The following is a 20,662-nucleotide window of genomic DNA, read 5'->3' on the forward strand; positions in this document are numbered from 1 at the left end:
AGACTAAACAGAATAAAGCATTACTGTCTATATTTGACAACATCTGACGCCACATCTAAGTTGTGTTGCTCTGAAAATACTCAATGTACTGCAACATCTAGACAAGCGCTAATAACTGAAATGAAAAGGAATAGTGTTGTTTTAAAAAAAAAAAAAAAAAAAAAAAGCTATCTGGAAAGAAATGGAGGGGTCTGGTTATACTAAACCTAATCCATGTCTCCAAGCATGTTTCCCCTCCAAGTAAAACTTACCTTTCCTTACCATTTAAAGACAGCTCTAATCCATTTCAACACACTACAGGCAACAGAAACGATCAACAGAAACTAGATGTTATCACAAGAAAAATGGGAAGGTGCAGCCTCACTGATGTTCTGCTTTAATAGAACATGAAAGTGAAGTTTGCAGAGAATCTGTTGCACATCTGAGCAAAACCTTTGGAGATGGAGGGCATTGTGCACCAGCTCTCGCATAAATCCCCTGAATGCACACTTGGGGGGGGGAAGAAAAAAAAAAAAAAAAAAAAAAAAAGTCCACATGTTGTTGATGTTTACTTAAAAAAAAAAAAAAGGCGGGGGGGGGGGGTTCAGCCCAGGATAAGGTGTTCCAAGCAACATCGTTTTGCGTTAATTATGCGCATCACTTAACAGGAATACACTTTCTTTTAACGTGATTGCAAATATCTTTATTCCAACTGATAATTATAACAAATAAAACTACAGAATTAATGAAACAGACAGTGGAAACACAAATATGTCTCTACTTCACACAAAACAAAACGTAGTACATTTCCCATTAGGCCCACACTGTACATGTGTGTATGTGCTTATGTTTGCAAGTATGTGAGAGTCAGAGGGGAAAATAACATTTAAAAAAAAAAAGAAAAGAACGAGTGGGAGAGCAAATGGTCTTATCTGGCATGTGCAGGTCCAGCCCTGCCATTCTGAGTGCACGTCAGAGGGTGAAAAGGAGTGCTTGCTACTTTGCTGGTTTTCTGCTTAAAAGCAGCTACCACCTCCACATGACCACAGTATACACATAAACAGCTGGTTTACTTAAGACAGGCACTGTGGTGATTTCTTCTTTTGTGCCTTACTGACCCACTCTCTCCTCTGACTTCACATAATAACAAAAAAAGAAAAGAACATCCTTTTTTATATGATCATGACAAAAGGACAAAGAAAAGAGTACCAAAAGATCATTTTGATTGGTAAGCAAAAACTACAACACAGTGACAGCCTTTTTTTGTACAGAAAATGAAAAATTTGCAAGAGCAAACAAAACCAGAACACTTGTCAAAGGTTCCTAGTGGTTAGCCGCCAGTTTCCTTATGTTCAGGATCAACCTCTTGCTATACTCTTTATGATCAACAGGCTTCACATCCATCACTGTGGCTTTAATCCTCGATTCATCCTGTCAGAAAGAAAATGACATTCATATGAGAAATGGCATACAAAATCAAGTCGATATAGATAGATATATCTCCAAATGGCTGTATAAATATATAGAGCCATTTGGACATTTACCATGGGATAAATGCCAATGTTTTCAACAAGATTTTGCTAACGACTAAAAATCATTATGTAATATATTTAATTACCAATGAAAGACAGAGTCGAACATTTAAAGCCTTAGACATCTCCACAGCTGTCTAGACAGGGGAAGGTCGTTCTACCAGGGCTATTACTCTCTGCATTTAAACAGTGGTTACACTCCTTTTGTCTCTGCTGATCATCTGTTGCTTAAGTGGGTGAAATGTAAACCATTTTTCTTTAAGAAAAAAAGAAATCATTTTGGATCTTAATGCTTGGTTTTTTTGTAAGTGAAATATGCAGACAAATATGAAGCGACCTCAAACTGCTCAAATTTAATCATATGAATGGAGATTGATGTTAGAATTAAGGCGGAAGACCTAGGGGAGCCCTGCACGGTGCACATTTTAGCACAGGAAGGCCAAATTTAACAAATGCTAAAAGCAAGAAGTTCAGATATAAATATGGGTGTTTTATTTAATTATCACAAAAAGTAAAGTTCATCAATTAAACGCAGAGCAGTTGTGCCAGTTCTGCCTAAACTGAAACAAAAAATGAAGGCTAATGAACACACAGTTCACGTTTCCCACATAAAAAGGTGGACACAGCTTTCCGCTCTTAAAGCCAATGCGAAGTGTGTAAAACCTTCACTCTCTCCAAAGGCCAGCAGGGGGCGACTCATCTGGCTAGGAGAAAAGTCATGTACTGTATAGAGATAACTATGGGAGAACAAGTGCACTGCTCACCTATAACCTCAGTAAACGCTTTCCTAGAAAGACTTCAGTCCTATTTATTACAACATTATGCTCATTTTGGCCCCATAAGAGTCACATAGTCTCACGTAGTGCAGGGCTGGGCAATTCATTTGCTTTACTCCAGGGCTACTTTGTGATTGGCATGTTTTTACTATGTGCATGCAGTGTCCCTCAGGTGACAGACTGAACTTCAGCTACCAACAGGTGACATCATGGTAGATATGTTCTTTTATATACAGTCTGTTTACACCAGTAGTTCCTTCCAGACTGGAAAACTGGATGAGTGCAACTGATCTGTGGTGGTGGAGTAAAAAGCCTGCTGTGCTCAGACCAATCTGTGTCAGAAACCACTTCACTCCTCTCTAAACTCACACCCCTCACCTTGCACTAAAGCCCCAAAGTGTGTGATAAGAGATCGCCACATCCCATCAGACAGAATTCATAAGGGCAAAATAAAGGAGATATCCCTTCAAATCCAGCTATTTCTATTTAAAACTGGAATAGCCGTGATCAATGCGGGAGAAAAGCTACAATAAAAACTCTGGTTCCAGGCAAGTAAAAGGTCAAGTACTGACTTGAAAGATTCATGAGGTCAAATACAAATAAACAATTGATCAAAGTATTTAATCTACAGATTTACATTAAATTAAATTATGCATAACACCTTGTTTTGCATGATAAATATAATAAAGAAGTTTCACCAATTAATCATAGTATTACACAGCCCCCATATTGCTCTTAAAAGGACAATAATATCATTTATTTAAGACCTTATGCATATAAATGTAGTTCAATGCCCAAATGAGATTAATAATGGCAACCTCAGGTTTTGACTTTGACACCAGCAACATCTCGCAACCCTGTCTTTGTTTTTTATTTTTGTATGAGCTTCATTCTAATTCGAGTTTGTTCGCATCACTAATTCCAAACATATCTCCTTCGTGCTCTGTTTTAACTGTACAACCATTAAATAGTTTGACAATCAGAGAAGGCGCTCTACTTTGTTGTACATATACATTTAAAAAAAATTTTTTGTACCAGTTAAAAAAAATAAATAAATAAAAGGAGAAAGATGTAATAAAAAAAATAGCAATAAAATGGAAAAGGATCACATTTTCCTACAGTATGAGATGATATGAAACTTTTCATTTTCTTTAACCAGCATTATATAATACAAAGGATATGATGGCAATGATACTTAATAAGTCCTTAATTACTGAAATAATCCAATAATTATCCAAACTGCCAGTGCTTAATTACCTTCTTAGGTTTAATTTGAATAATTTCATCAGCTTTGCACTGCATCTGTGTATTTGGCTAAAAATGTGATGGGTTCTATTCTAACATGTGATATAGCTAGAATGACCTTTAAATGTGCTGATGGTGTGTTTCACTGTCTTACTGGCATTACAGAAGGTAATTTTATTACACTCCTTACGGGGAAAACTTCATTCAGTTAAAACGAAGAGTGTAATTCCCTGAAATATTCTGATGATGCTCTTTAGAGGGGTCTGGTCAATATGCAAGTCACACTGTGTTACAACGGACTGTTAAGAACCTGCTTTGTCCCACATCAAGCCTATAAATCAAAGTACACAACAATGTGCGAGAGCATGACACAATGGCTGGATTGTAGCGCTGAGAAGTGGAAAATAAACTCAAAGAGGGGTTGCAGGTGTCTCTGTTGAAGGAATATGGGGTTTGGAGACAGAAGCCAATACATGCTTGTAGCAGTGCCATTGGCAGTTAGGATGCTGAGCTGAATGTGACAGACACAGTGGCCCTTTTTTGTGTGTTGAAGGCGGATGCAGTCTCTGGCTTGGCTCCAGACTTCCTGCTCAGAGTCCCAGCCCAATCAATTCTTTTATGTGCTTCCCTCAAAACAAACCTCTATCTGTGTGGCCTACAGGAAATACTGACCGCAGCTAATCTGTGTGTGCATCCTTCACAAAGCCACTGAAAATGAGCAGCATCCCAGGACAAACACTCTGACGGCATTTTTTTTTTTAAGACGCAGTTCTGCCAGTCAAAATGGGAAAACTATCCCATGTTAAAAAGAAAAACAACAAAAACAAGCAGAACCTCTTATGTTCCCGCTGTGAAGTTTCAGTAGTTCAGGGACGCAGAGACGTGGCCTCATTTTTCTCTAGATTTCTTCTTCTTTTTTTTTTTAAATGCATGTGGTCTGTCTGACACAGTGCTGCAACGACAAAACCCTGGGCATTTTATCACACTACCACACCATTTTTACTTACATTATATGTTTCCAGCTTCACTCTGTTGCGGAAGACAAAAGTGTTGAAGTTGGCATGCTGGAAGACCTCATCGAAGGCAGCTTCATTCTGAATTTTAAATACAAGTTCAGATATAATCCTTTAATCAAAAGCCAGTTTCATCAAACAGTCTTGAGTGCAAAGGAAAGTAAGTGTCTGACAAAAAGAAACAAAAAAAGCTTTGATTTTTCTAAGTAATTATAAATAGAAAAAACAAAGCACCACAGCTTTCAGACATATTTACATTTGTCTACAGAAATGTAAGTGTGGTTATGTTTGGGGAGCATGAAGCTTAAAGTTTAGCTCTGCCCTGGTCGTTCCCTGAGGAAAGTATTACATTCAGCAGAGAAAGCCTCACCGAGTCCTTGAGCTGCCCCAGGTAAGCTGCATTCTGGCCCAGGATAGCCTCTGCACTCTCCTGGAAGCAAGTCACCCACTGGTTGTCCCCATAATCTGCAATGTTGGCCTGACGGATAATAGAGAGGGGGAAAAAAGTTAAATGCATAAACAACTACTGACCAGAGTGGCCTGGCTTACATTTTGTGCAAGGATGTTTGTTTGATATAACAGTTAATAGATAGCCTATATACTCCCGGCAAGTGTGGCACAAACACACAAAAGTGCGTACACACACTCACACTCTCAGGTTAAGCTAAAGCTTGTGAAGAATAACAATATGTCAACTGGTGAATGGTACGAAACAAAACCCGCATGGCTCTCACTGCTTGTTGCTCACTGAGTTTTTGTCATTTTTACTTAAAAATGCAGTTTGTTTGCATTCATGTCTGTGTTTTCTGTATAATGGTAATGCCGATGGGAAAGCTGTTGCAATTAACCCAATGTAACTAACCACGCAAAATGGGAATACAACATGTGTCTTCATTACACTGAGTCACAGAAACAGCAGAACGGGATTTATACATCTCTAAATTTAATCACAAAGAGCAGATTGGGAAAATGTTTAAACACAGAGGCAGAGCCATAAAGGGGGTGGATTAGATTGAGCCCCAGGATATAATAGGCAATATAAAGGTAGGGATGGGCTTTTAAAAAAAAAAAAAAGCTACAACATTTTCGCTGGAAGCAATTTGACTGTTCTTTGAAGCCCGCTTTTAAATAACTGCGCACAGTAGTGGCAGACTTGTGACGTGCTAGTTTTAGTTAGTGGACTTCATATTAGACCTGATTTAATAATTTTTTTGCAGTCAAGCTACACACAGACCTTCATGGCAGTCTTCTGCATTGCACTGTTCTCCTCCTTGTACATGACATGTAATTTACAAAATCTTCACCAATCTGATGCCTTATTATTTGATTATTTATTAGACGTATTAGAAGAATCATTGACTCAGAATTCAACGAAAACGGTCTTTCAATGTGTGCGTGGGCATATATGTTTCTGCAAGTGGATGGCATAGCTTAAAAAGAAAAAGAAAGAAAAGACAGCCAGAAGCTTTTGGGGGAACCCACACTGAATCACTTACAGAGAGGATGAGGCGGTACTTGAAGTTGGGGAATTCTTTGTCACACTTCTCACACCGAAACATGCCATTCTGCTGGTCAACCACTTTTTTGTTGCAGTCTTGGCTGGGGCAGGCCTGATAAAGACAGTTTTCCTTGCGCAGAAACACAATCGTAGCTACGCAGGTGTAGTAGTCAGCCTAAACAAAAGACAAAAAAAACAACAACAAAAAAAGTATAAACATTGTAACTGTGACATACTTATCACGTCTCACTCTCATGACCTTTGTGTTGTGGATGTTGACTAATGCAAACCAAAATAGAAACAGGATAAAAATTAATATTAAGATGGCATTTTTGGGACTATGCAGTGATATATGCGAATGGTCAGAAATAAACTTATTATCATTTAAGGAGCAGATGCATAACCAACACTGCCAACCAGAATGCTAATGGCAACGCAAATGCCAACTATTGAGGGAGCTGCTGCTTTTGCACGGAGTCAAACTTTAGAAACATGCTGCATGTAAACAGCTTCCAGGAAGTTTTCTTTGTGGTCATGGAAAACATCAACCAAGTGACATTTGCCATAGTCGAGGGAAACAAATCTCCTGACAGTCCTGTAATCAAGACATTAATTATTTTTTTTGTGTGTGTCTCTTGCAGGTGCAGCAGTTGTACATTTCTATTTGTCCTTTTATTCTCTGTCTTTGTTGCAGTCCAAAAGCTGACTGCTTTTGGAGAGTCTCCCACCTCATACTAACCTCTGAATAGCCTGTCATAACATAAGTCTGGCTTTTCCACGGTTTGATGAAGGATGAATAACTACGCCTTGGCAAAGCAACTGACCTTCCATGTCTGAATGATAATGTTCAAGTCAGAAAACCATGAAAATGTCTATAATAACTTGGTTAACTTAAATACAAACAAGAGCAAAGTGCAATAAATATATGATTTTTAAACTGCTCTTCTGTTTATACTGACCATGGCTATTACATGAAATACAATCACCTCAATTAACTTCCAGCTCAAGGACAACTGTTACTCAATGTCACTTTGAATAAATAAAAAAGAAGAAAAAAGAAGTGAGGTAAATGACAGGGAGAAAACATGGGGGGAAAAAAATCTTGTTTCAACACACAGCAAATGTCTAAGCTTTCTTTTTTAAACCCTTGACTATTTTGATTGAGCAAAAAATAACCCTGACATCAACCTCTACTAGTTTTCCAAGAGCTCCAATTAATCAAGTAAATACCTCTTTAATTAACGTGTGACAGACCAGTAGGAACAGGGCAGAAGAACTTGTTTTTTTTGGCCCTGTCACTGGCTCTTACAAATGGGATGTCAAGCCAACAAGTGGAGGGTGACCACTTGCTGTCAGAAAGGGCAGAGGAGCAATGTGGAAACTTGAGATTGTGGCACACAAAGACTTTGTGACGGCAACAATTAATTGCAACAAAGTTCTGTGGGTGCAGCCTTGAAAGCCCGACCCCATGCCCTTATGTATAGGATGCCTCAGAAGGTTAAAGACCGGACTAACCTCATTTGTCAATACCAAGCCTCATCATGTGCACAATGGCAAAAGGAATTCACCTGAAATTGGCTGAAGATTTGTGTTAAGGAATTTAAGTGAATAAAAATTATGTTAGAAAAATTAAATCCATCAACAAGTTCCATTGATGGATGAAGAAGGAGGAACAGATACCTTCAGCTGCACCCTTAATCACAAGGGGTCACCACAGTAAGTAGCTCCTCATGCTTTGGCAGATCCTCACTGCCCTTCCAGACAGGACCCAAAAGGGATCTCGTCTCCTACTGGGATCGAACCGGAGCTCTTCTGCTTGTGAGGCAAATGTGTAAACCACTGCTAACCAGTAGCGTCATTTATAATTTGAAATCATTCATCTCAGCACAGTAGATGTTTGACAGGGTCACTAGATGACTGTTATGCTCACTAGAGATGGCACGATACCACTTTTTTATGTCCGATACCGATATCATAAATTTGGATATCTGCCGATACCGATATGAATCCAATATAGTGTGTTTTTTAATCAATAAAACTGTTTTTTTAATATCTTGCTGCATTTTGTATAAGTTCATCCTCAAGTTTAAATAAACACTAAAGCTATTCTGTTATACCTGTATGTAAAAAATACACTGCGCCCAAAATATTTCATAGTTCAGCAACACTGATCAATCTAATAAACTTAAACCTACTCCATCCTCCCTATTCTGGTATTTTAAAGAGTACTTAGCAGAAATATTAAGCAACCTAACTAATAGGGTGCCAAACTCCCAGCAAAGAAAAATAGGGAACCACCCCCCACCCTCCACCTCATGATGCTTAATCGATGTAATAAACTTAAATTTGATGCAGGGTGAAAAAAAATGCACAGAAATAAATTATTTTTCAAGAATAATTAAATAGATTAAACATCTTTCTTCAACAGAATTGCAGAATTCACAAATGGTACTTTCCCAAAGGAAAAAGTACTATAGCTTACTAGGTTAGATTAGACTTAACAGTTACTATATACAGTAATGGACTTCTATACATTTTACATCAGATTAAAACTTTGGGTGTAAGATTCAGATAATTATTTATTAAAAGCTAGACATTTTAAATGAGAATAAGAAAGAAAAGTATGTCTTTGTGCCCCCTTTTCCCTGTTCATGCCCTATCGGCCCCCCTGGCTAAACTTTGCTAGATCCGCCCCTGCACAGTTACCAGCCGTCAGCTACGTAGAAAAAGATCCTGGTGTAGAAAGTAATATTAAATAAATTCTAACAACAGCTTATCAAGGTTAAACGTGCTGCTGTTGTCCAGCCGCTGGTTTCCTCTTTCTGGTGCAAAGTGGGCCAAAAACAAAGAAGAGAGACGGACTGGCGACAGAAAAGCCGATCAGCTGATCATTAAGCAGTTTCACGATTGAAGTAGCAGCAAGAAGAGGCAGTCACTCCATATACCGGTTGTTAAGCTTAACGTGGGTATGCTTTACAAACATTCAGAGATGAACTTACACACTTGTTTTACTTCTCTCTGGGATAACTTCCTCGGAGATGAAATGCTAGTTGGCTAGCAAGGCTCCAAATACACACAGCCGCTCTATCACGTGAGCACACTGCTCCGACGTGCTACGGTTATGAGCCGAGTTACGCCATGTCGCAAGTTTTGTGAGATGCTTTTTTGATATTTAATGGACATTAAATATTTTTTATTTCTCGCCGATATCCGATCCAGTAATTTACGTCAGTATCGGACCGATACCGATACGTAATATCGGATCGGTCCATCTCTAATGCTCACTATTTTAAAAAAAACAATTACTCCTTAAACAAAGTATATTTTACTTAACAGTCTTACTCCAGTACTTTGTCTGAAGCATTTCTTTGCTTTCCTAAGCTTCCAGCTAGCCAGAATATCAATCCTTACAGTCTTAAACTCGTATTTTACAGACAGTGTCAAACTTGTTCTCATTGGTCCCCTCATAATTGCTTGTATCTATTAATTGTCCCAGTTTTATGGGGCATTTTCATCATACTGTGATGATTACTAACGTGTTAAATTATGTTAAACTACACAAATTAAGATCTCAGCACAGGTCACATTATCCATTTTGGAGAATTTATACACCTCACTGAGTTCCATTTCCCTCAACAGCACTGATGAAAAAAACGAGGAAATTGAAGAACATATATTACTTTACTTATTTGAGGGCAAGGAATTACATTACAAATGGGCAAAGAATAAAGCCAATGTAGAATCTAATCAGTACTAGAATTAAATGTGACTTTCACCAAGAACATACAATGGGGCTATGGAGGGGACACCCACAAGGCAATGCATTATATTGCATTAGGATTAGGAACTTTAGTAGGATTCGGTTTTAAGCGCACATAGGTGGTGGTGCAGTGCTTTTATACAACGCTGATTCCAAAGCCTTTTTGCTTCAGGTTTGCAAAGCAGAGCTAGGAGTGAAAAGCTACAATACAGAAGCCTATACAGAAGTGCAGTATGTACCTTGGATTTTTAATAACAAATGCAGTTTGACTGCAAGCATTTCATATTTGTTGTTTGGGATTCAACAGCGGCCTTTCAGTGTGTCCTTGAATATCTTCAAAGAGGCAACCTTGAATAACAATATTGGGGTTACCATATCTTTAATGTTCGAGTGTGTCAACACAAAGCCATGCGTGTGTGTACCTTGTCTCCGTGTCCCAGATGCTCAGTCTTAACGTCAGCTAGAGACTTCCAGTTGGTGTTTCCTCCCCCGCTGCCACCTTTCACCTCTGTCAGAGACTGTCCATCCATAGCGTGCCCCTCCTTGTCATACCTGTGTAGAATAAAGCGAATAACAGTAACTGCTGATTTGACCCCATTCGCAGTAAACTGAGCTTAATTACAGCATGACCCGAATAAATGGTTTTATTACTGATTAAGCTCTTGATTATTCTTCAGTTAATTGTTTGGACTACAAATTTGCAAAAGTGATTAAAATGTGTATTGCTCATTTTGTCAGACTAATAGTTCAAAGCCAACACATTTTAAATTCACTCACAAAGGACCAAGACAAACAAAGCATTTTCACATTTGACAAACAAATATTTCCAGTTTAAATAAAAATGGCTTATTTGATTATGTAAATAGCTGTCATTTAATTTTCTGTCAGTTTACTATTACTGATTTTATGATAAAAGCTTCTTTGTTAAGCATGTCTTTTTATTGCACACACTACATTCCTGAATTATATGACAGCAAAAGTAAAAGAAAAACTAATTGATAATATCAGAGGTCATGTTTTATTCTATGTAATTCTCTCTAATGGACAGTTTGATCACTCCACTTATACTTCAAAGGCTTTTACCCCCAAGCTGGAAAGCATTTTTACAGTTTGAATTGGGAGCGCTGCATTTTTACCAGATTCTAAAAACGTCAGCGCCGTGACAAGGTGTTGAGCATCTTTTCAGCACTGAGCATTTGCCGTTTTTTCTGACTTCCAATAGCCAAAATATGTTCAACTTTCACAGTGGAGGACTGGCAGGACAAATTCAATGCCATCACATCACACTTGTAAAGGTGCTGAATAACAGTCAAAAAGTTAATACTGCTAGTGCCGAGTCTCCAAGGGACTCTCACGCATTCCCAACCGGGCTTTTTCATAAGAGCACATGGCACTTTCAGCTGGAGGGGGGGAAAAAAAAAAAAAAAAAAAAAAAAATAGATAACCTTCGGTCTACACGCCAAATAAGGAATCATAGGGGTCTTTACAACAGTCTTCAGCCTGAAAAGTGACATAACTTGTAGTGCTTTATAAGATTTTTGTGTAGCTCCCTCTGGAGGCATGAAAAGCTTTATACAAAAACATGTTGATGTGTACAATCTGTGGTCTCCCCTTAAGTAAATGCACCATGTTAAGTTGATAAAAATATATGCAAAATATTTCGCCTTGTCACAACACTGTTGTGCAGAAGCCCACTTATGGACTGCAACATTATTCATTTTAACACATCCCAACCCAGGCAGGAGGCACAATACGCTGCTGTTCACATGACTGTCAACAGACTGCAGGCTGTCTATTTAACAGTTGAATGGAAAAAAAAAAAAAAAAAAAAATAGTGTTGTGCAGAGAATCCGTTTCTGTTTGTCAAAGCAGGGACGGCTCATCTGAGGGGAAGGCAGGCTGAGAGGCTTGTGAAATGAATCAACAGCAGAGGGACGGATGAGCTGGCCAGGGTCAGGGCTGTTACGGTGATATCAGAAACCCATTTTCATCTAGTGTTCCCGGTAATTCAGGGAAGGCAATAGGAGAAAAAAAAGGGGGGTAAGGCAAGGTAGACTGAGAAGACAGATGGATGAGGGTAAAATGCACTTGTGGGGAGAAAAAAAAAACAAAACAAAAAAAAAACACAGCAGTTTAAAACGGTCACCAAGATCAATACAGCTTAGTAATCTGTTGGCCACAAGGCAGAGCAGCGTACAATGGCAAGGCCTGGTTGTAAATACAGGGAGAGCTTGCTTTGCTCCTGACAGGCATGACTAATAGAAAATATCCCCATTAACATTTTACACTGTGGCCTGAGCGAAACACAGGTTGTCGATTTCCAGCTCCTCCTAACAAATGTAAACAATTCCTTAAAGTGGCACCAGTTTCCTCACCAGTGTACCTAATTCGGTCTGCATCCAATCAGGAGCTTTCCCTGACCAATCAAATGACAAAACAGAGATGGCATTCCTTGGCATGAATTAATGCCAGAGAAGGCAAATACACAATATTTAAGAAAAAAAACCAAACAAACTGCAGAATAGCAAGACTTCGCATGGCTTCTCTGGACACCTGATAGACAGATACCCAAGAGAACATAGTGACCGAATTCAGTTAAAAAAAAAAAAAGAAAGAAAATCTGCTGCAGGAAACAGAAATGGCACACAAAAAGTAGTGGTTGTGATAAAGAAGACAAAAAGAGGGCAAATTCGGTCTGGCAGAAAATGTGCAACAGACAAGTGAGAGCGGAAAGATCCAGGCCGAGAGCAGAGTGGTTTCAGTAAGACAAGAACACCATGATATCTGGCTGGAGGTTGGCAGACGCATGAATGTGCATAACACAGACGTGTCAAGTGTCACTGTACAGGAACGGGGACATGTCAGATAAAGGGACATGAAGGGATGATAGAAGACTAGGCTCCAGGCTGACCAGTGGATTTTTACCTTAAGTATTCAGATTGTTATCAGATGACAAAAAGATATTAAATTTAAGTACCCACAAAGTGTCATTTATCAAGCAAAATATTTTACATATTTTTTAAAAATCAAATCAATACAGCACAGTTAAAGATTAGGGTAACATAACAGTCAATTCAATGAAAGATCATGTTCTCCACACAGCTGTGCTCAAATTTGTTTGCATCTTAGCTGGCATAATTACCTATGCGCTATGCACAAATCCAAATGCTGTAGTCACAATATGCAAGACAGAAAATGTCAGTTTGGACTGTGACTAAATGAGCTGATGACGAATGTCTGAGGTTGACGGCTTAAAAAAAAATGAGCATAAACCTGACAAAAATGTCAGAACAGGGACTACACCACCTGACATTTTAGGAAAAGACAGGAAGGCGATCTAAATGTGCTGTTGCCACCTAATGGACAACCAAAACTTCACATTTAGATACAAAAAAATGCTAATGTGAAGTCTGATTCTGAAGATTTCCGCAAAAGGCGTAGGCCTTCACTCTGATGTCTCACAATGAGGCACAAAGATCTGAGAATAACCAAAGGTCAAGAATATTAGTGTTGGATTGTTACTAAAATAAATGAATTCTACAGCAAGGTCATGAAATGTTTTAACAGGGATATTTTTGTCTTTTTAATCACCAAAGGAGTTTAAAAGCAACAGCTGCAATTCTATTGCAAAGCAAATTTTCAGCTTTAATTCAAAAGGTTAACCAAAATATATGAAGCCCTCTGTAACCATAAGAAATTAACATAATCATAAATAAACTACTCAGTTTCAATACTTTGTCAAGAATCATTTGCAGGCACTGACTGCCTGAAGTCGACAACATGTGAACATCAAAGGAAGGTTTGAGATGCTTTGCCAGGCTTTTCACTGTAGTGGTCTTCATTTGTTTTTGTTGTGTTTTGGTCTGTCTGCCTAATGCTGCTTGATTGGTCTGAGATTATAGACCAGTGTATAAAGGATGGATGTAGCCACAGTGCCATCACCCATTGGTTTGGACTCTGCTTTAAAGGAGCTTATCCGACTCACAATCCATCACAATTCTAAGGTTATTTTCCATAAAATGGTCCAATCTGGGCGAAGACCAATTATTAAGTATGATGAAATTCTGACCAATACTTTGGAGACGCAGTGATTCTTGGGAATTAGACAGCTGGAAACCTCATCATCGCAAAAGTCCTGCTTTGGACCAAATAAGCTTACAGTCAATATACTGTTTTGTCATAATGTATATTTATTTTATTTAGATTTATATAATTTTACTTATAGATGCAGTTAACTTTTTGCCTGTTACTAAAAAAACTATTCCTCAAATCTTGTCGTATAAACTGTTCACAGAGATACATAAACAGTATGTTCTTAATAGTTTTAAGTAAGCTAATATAATAGCAGCATTTTATCGACTAAAACTGAAGCACAGTTCTTTGATAAATGCAGTCAGACATCTCAAATACAAAAAGAAAAAAGAAAAAAAAAGACTGCAAATGTGCATTTTAATGCCTTACACTTGGGCATTTTAACATGGGACTATGGGGATTCAGATGCTTTTGGTGTCAACTTCAAGTGGCCACTAGAGGGGCTGTGATTTTTGGCACTGCATTTTGGGTTCATTTTTCAGTCCTGGAGATTTCTGCTTAGTTGCGACTTGGTCTTTTGAAAAGTATTTCACCTCTTTCCTTTCAAAAGCTCTGAGGTTATGTTAACATTACTTTTTGAGTTAATGCCCGTCTGTAATGTAGTGGACAGAATCTGAGCTCTGAGCAGATAGTGGATCTTTATATACTTCATACTTCTAAGACATTTGGTCTTCTGTTACATCACTGATAAACACTAGTGACCCTAGTCCCACAGGAAGCCAAACATTCCCATGCATCTCACTGCTCTACCATGTTTTACTGAAGATGCTGTGCACATTAGATCATGTGCATCATTCTGGTTTAAGACAATTCTAGTTTATTTAAAGCAGTCTTACCTGACCTTACTGTTACCACAATGACGACTGGTTTCGATCTTGTGAAAGGTCTTTATTTGCATGAGGTCTTCTGTTTAGAAGTAGTCTACTACTATGCAGATAAATTAAGTGTCCTGTTTACACCACTGTCGTCCTCGCTGTAGACATTGAGGGGCCAAAATAAATAAATATTTGCTAGTAAGCCTGGCAAAGTCTACTTGACTGTCGATTTGGTAGCCGTCTTTGACATTTTTTGGGCTCACTGTAACACAGCTTGGAACACATGGAATAAAATCTAATCCTTTTACATGTTTAATGAAGGAACACACCAAACTTGCCTATAAACGGCCTTTGTAACAGTTGTCCAATTACTTTTGGTCACCTGAAAACCCTAAGGTTTCTCATTAAAGAACTTTAATTGCTTAACCCTTCATCTAATTTGGATGTGAACGCCCTTAAATTAAAGCTTAAAGTTATCTGTACTTCAAGCTCAGATCCATTATGTAACTAGCTTGAATGTATTTTGGTAAACATGGAAAATAAAAACTGTCAATATTCAAATACATATGCCCTAAACTGTATTTTTGCCTCTCCCAGATTAATTAGTGTGCCAAAGGAATGCTACTCAGCTTTCTATATAAGCACACTGGCAAGTACTGAGCAGCACTGCTAATATGCTGCATGAGTTTGAGACAACAGCTCACCAAGGATAGACTATTCATTTGAGAAGGTCCCAAAGGTCTGCGCCAAAACACAATCAAATTAAGATGCCTCTGCAGGAGTAAAACAATGATGTTTCAGCAGCCTTGGCACATTTTAATTTTTTTTTTTTTGGCTGATGGAGAGAACGCTTCGGATTCTCTTCTGTGCGAGATTAGAAAAAAAACATAATTATCAAAAGATTAATTTAGAGTTTAATTGTTTTTCTTCCCTTATCTCTGTTTGTGAATTTCATGTCTCAGATTACAGAAAGAGAGAAACACAGTCTGTAACCACGGCCCAAGTTTATCAACAGCACAAAATCCATGTTACACGTTTCACGGCAATCAGTGGTATGAGAGAGAGAAGGAAAAACTTTCTTCTCACGTTACCTAGATATAACTTCGGGTGTAGCCTTTACAATATATCACATAAATATAACAAGCAATTATCTTCATCCACAGATAAGGCTACATCTTTCAGATAAGCTATTTAATGGTACTGTCTACCAATGCTTGTCAATGATTTTCAATTGACAAATGAGTCAGGATTGGCATCTTTCCATTCGTGAGAAGGGAAGAGAGAATGTAGTAAGTGTATAAACTCTGCTGCAAGGGTCTGGAAATGCGATTAAGGACTTCATGGTGTACAAGTAAAAGAAAGCGTAGGACCCCGGAGTGGTCCTGATGATGCTCAACTTCAGAGGGGTTCAGTGTAGTTGGCATTCTGAGAAATGAGATCTAAAATATTCAGAGAAGCCAGCGGCTGTTCCAAAACTATCATAAAGAAATTACCACCACCCTATACATTAGATTAAAAAGCCACTTTGAGCATAATTTATCGTCTGCTGCCTTCTCACCTGCAAAGGAGAGTCACATTTCACTGCTCCGATTATGCAGATCAGGTCCCGAGTATAAATACCCAGTCACATTTTATAAGGCAGAAGAAAAGATTACGCCGACTTGTCACAAAATAAATTTCAACTGTTTAGTGTCTTATTTCTTAGCGTACAGCAGACACTGCTATTGGAAGGTAAATAAACGAAACCCTTTGGATACAATCGATTGGCCCTCCACTCACAAACATAGACATTTGCCTTCATGTCAGTGAGGAGGGGTCAGACACAGCCTGCTTAAGCAGGATCAATACAGAGGACAGATCCATCAGTGTGCCACAGTGCAGGAGTAAGGTTAAGTACCACCCTCTTTAGTCCATGTGAGGACTGCCTCATGTATCAATCATGTGCCAATCTAAACACAAACTAACGCGCAGCCTATAAAAATACTACCCCCCTACCTCACGTCTCGCACAAAGTGCACGGCTATTTCAGGTCATGTTGAACACTAGGGGATAATTGAAAACCTGGCACATAATGCAAAAAAAAATGTTGTAAACTTGTTAACATACTGTTCTATAACTCAGCATACACCTTTTTAACTCTTAATAAATTCAGCTAAGCGTCAACACACATGACCACATGTGAACAAAGAGCCATGAAGACAAAGACTTTATGGCTAATTTCCACATAATTGTATGTGTTCAAGTGAAAAAACACACAAACAACATACATATGCACACACCATAGCCACGCAAACACACGCACACAGGAAGAGAAAAAAAAAAATGCTACAATCAACATGATCACACAGAAATGAGTCGGGATTTCGTTTCATCTCAAAGGCGATTAGAAGAGCAAAAGACACATTTTCATAGATTAAGTATGATTTCCATTTATATCTAATGCTTCACTGAAGCACCCCCCACATTGTGGCTAATGGGGGAAAGCTAATCTTGATAATGAGAATCAGTGTATGTACTCTTACAACTTGGGAAATGCAAGCTGCCTTTTAAATCCTTAGAGTTCTTTATTTGTAACCAATATTTGCATCTATGAAGCAGTCTTTAAGTTTGTGAAAAAACATGAGTAAAGCCTTATGGCAATAAATATATACCAGATTTTACACTTGCTGTAAAGCCACTTTGTATAATTGCAAGAACACATGAGCAATTTCTACATTGCATTATCTATGAAACTCGAGCCTACTTACCAGCCTCTGAGCTTATATGCCTCAGGGATGTCTGGGTTGATCATAAGAGTACTGCTGAAGGATGCAGAGAGTGACCGGCCTCCAAAGTCTGAAAGCTTTGCCCCCTTAATGGCAATGACAGGTTGGCTAGATCCGTCAAACTTTTCTGCCTATGAAAAGAAAGAAATACAATATTTAATTTGCTTTCTCCTTCATTTTTGCAAACTGACAACATAAGATATACGTGTTTTTGGACAAAGAGATCTTTTATGGTTTTAAATAAATATGGGCAGAGGTTCATCAAAAGATTTAGAAAAAGTCAGAAAATCAATATTGGATGCCCATGATCTGCAGGCCGGCGGCACTACATTAAAAACAGGCATGAGACGGTCATGGAAATCACTCTATAGGCTCAGGAACACTTCCTCAAATCATTGTCTGTGAACAGTTTGCCATGCCATTTACAAATGCAGGTTAAAAGCTCCATCTCGCGAGAGAAGAAGCCATATGTGAACGTCCAGAAACACTGCTGTCTTCTCTGGGCCAAAGCTAATTTAAAATGGACTGAGACAAACAGGGAAACTGTTCTGTGGTCAGAAGAATCAAAATTGGAAATTCCTTTTGTAAAACATGCATGCTGTGTCACTGGACTAAAGGGGAGAAGAACCATCCAGCTTGTTATCAGCACTTCGATCAAAAACCTGCACCTCTGAATGTATAGGGGCATACTGGTGCCTGTGGAATTGGCAGCTTGCACGTCTGGGAGGACGCCATCAATGCAGAAAGGTACATACAGGCTTTAGAGCAACATCATGAAAAGAAAAGTACAACAAAGACGACCCAGGACTGTCGAGCAGCTAGTCCTATATTAGACAAACATGAGACAACGATCCTCTCCCAAAGGTCCAACAGCTGGGGCCTGTTCTTCGTACCTCGCTAAGTAAGTTAGCCGGATTTGAATGTTGACGATTTGGCGTGATCTTGGATCGTTCGGTTCTCCGAAGCTCATCTGGGACTTGCTGTCATAGCAACAGAGCCGTAAAAGTAAGCCTGCTCGGGAGCAGGTTTACTTTATGTAAACAGGATTAGATCGCGGCCACTCAGGTATGTCCGCTGCAGTTATATGAAAGCAACAGCGATATTTCGCCACTGTTTTACCATAAATAAATATTATCAATGTAACTAAAGATAATGCAGTATTTGATGCTTTATTGCTTTCATACAGATACATACAGGTCATTTCAGAAAAAAAGGAAAATGTATTATTAATCATTCTATTACATGTATTTGATCATTCCAGATGTAATTCATATTTTAGAGTAGTAATAGTAAATTACTACGTGCAATCAAGATCAGAGACCACGCTACAAAAGCGAAGGTGGAGTTGGGAAGTCTGTTGCAGCCATGTCCTGTCTGTTTGTACGCGAGCAACCCATTGCGGAAGGTGCAAGATTGATAAGGAGGGTTTACAGAATTCAGCGTAGATTGCGGGATAGACGGGATCCTTTAGCTCAGCGCGACAGTTTGCTCATAGAGAGATATTGATTCTCCCGTGAGGGTATTATTTACTCTTCTGTCTCTCTCTCTCTCTCTCGATCGATATATATATATATCTCCCAACTTACTGTGCATGCTTCAGTCACCCCTTGCATGGGAACAGGTAAAAGTGATGGAGTGTTATGTCGAACTACACACAAAAAACCCACAATGTCAATAAATGGCACAGTACGTAAAGGGGTGTGACGAGGGGGTGCAGGACCACCACCTGTCTTTATGTGCTCTGCCCTTTTCTGGGTTGCTGTTATGAACAAACAAACAGATTATTCCAGGGTCATAGACTAAAAGCAATATAAGTGATAAATATTACCATACTGTAGAATATTCCTATATTTCACTTTTACTTGTTCCCATGTTCTAGTGGGTCCTGTTGTGGCTCTAATGTGGAAGAGGATATGGTGTAATATAATATAATGTGGTATAATATAATATCACATGATATAATGTAATATCATGGATCACTTACGAGTGTAATTTGTCAGCAACTTTCTGCCAGCCCTCTCTCCTTGCTTTTGCAGCCTTTGCAGTGTTCCCCTGCGTTTTAATTAAACTCTGAAACTTCTGATATCCCAAAATCAAGAGTTCTTGCTCTGCTGCCGTAATACACTGAGTGCGCTCCTTCCACATCTTCGCCGACCAATCACAGGGTTGCCGATCAATGTTTCTACTATCGATGCGTAGCCCCTTTTAAGTCACCCAGTGATCTCAGATTACTTCATCCAGCTGTACTAATCGTCAACAACAGGTGCGTTCGGAGAACCGAATTAGCGAGCTCACGGTTAGCGCGATGATTTGATCTTGGATGTGTCATTTGATCTTGGATGTAGTAAGCGAGGTACGAAGAACATCCCCCTGGTCTCAGTTCTGTAAACGTTTACAGAGTGTTGTTAAAAGAAGAGGGGACGCTACACAGTGGTAAACATGGCCCTGTGTCAAGATGTTGAGTTATACTGATGCCATCAAATTCAAAATGACTTCTTCCCCCCTTATCTCTCAGTTTGAACATTTGATTACGAGACTTGCATATAATTTTATGTATGTTTTTAATGTACATTTTACACAGCACCCCCACTTTATGTTTATATAATTTTGGTTATGTGGTTTTATTTTGGGTTCAATTAGTTTTACCATAACTTTAAATTGATTTTGCCTTAAAACTATATAAAAAGGTCAAAGGATTACAAGAGGTCTGATTTCCCCCAGAAACCCCCCCCAAAAAAAACATATATATGTATATTTGAAAAAAATAAATAAAAAAAATTCTACAGTCTATAGCCAATAGATTTGGAAATGTTTCACTAAATACGCAAATGTCAAACTCGTAGTATAAGCAGCAGGGTAAAAAATTAAATAAATAAAAATCAAATGTCAAACATAATTTGCCTTCTAACAAGATAAAACTATAAACACACTTCAACCAAAGAAAGAAGAGCAGTGCAACAGTAAAGTTTCATATATAGGGGAAAATATCTCCAACACTTGATTTTTGGCAGTTCTATTGTTCTTTATAAACTATACATCTTGTGCAGTTCTCCGAATCCCTCTGGAAAAAGTGCATCTGTCGAACGAATACAGGGAACACTGCTTCTTGTCTGGAGGAAAAGAATTGGTGGTGAACTCAGCGCAGTCCCTCTGAGCCACAGGTAAAAATCAACTGCAAGAGCACGCT

General features: G+C 38.6%; 1 protein-coding gene across 2 annotated transcripts in view; it reads right to left on the minus strand.

Annotated features, from left to right (window-relative positions):
• Positions 1-659: 659 nt before the first annotated feature.
• Positions 660-20,662, minus strand: part of rpa1 (replication protein A1) — a 29,474-nt gene continuing 9,471 nt past the window's right edge. For both annotated transcript variants that reach the window (XM_005474733.4, XM_005474732.4), the window contains exons 12-17: positions 17,458-17,606; positions 10,226-10,355; positions 6,042-6,218; positions 4,916-5,023; positions 4,540-4,626; positions 660-1,410 (exon numbers count right to left, since the gene is read on the minus strand). In XM_005474733.4, the coding sequence (XP_005474790.1) occupies positions 1,303-1,410; positions 4,540-4,626; positions 4,916-5,023; positions 6,042-6,218; positions 10,226-10,355; positions 17,458-17,606 (759 nt within the window). In that variant the 3' untranslated portion in view covers positions 660-1,302. The remainder of the gene's footprint in view (positions 1,411-4,539; positions 4,627-4,915; positions 5,024-6,041; positions 6,219-10,225; positions 10,356-17,457; positions 17,607-20,662) is intronic.

The sequence above is a fragment of the Oreochromis niloticus genome, linkage group LG14, assembly GCF_001858045.2.
Source record: "Oreochromis niloticus isolate F11D_XX linkage group LG14, O_niloticus_UMD_NMBU, whole genome shotgun sequence".
Classification (NCBI taxonomy): domain Eukaryota; kingdom Metazoa; phylum Chordata; class Actinopteri; order Cichliformes; family Cichlidae; genus Oreochromis; species Oreochromis niloticus.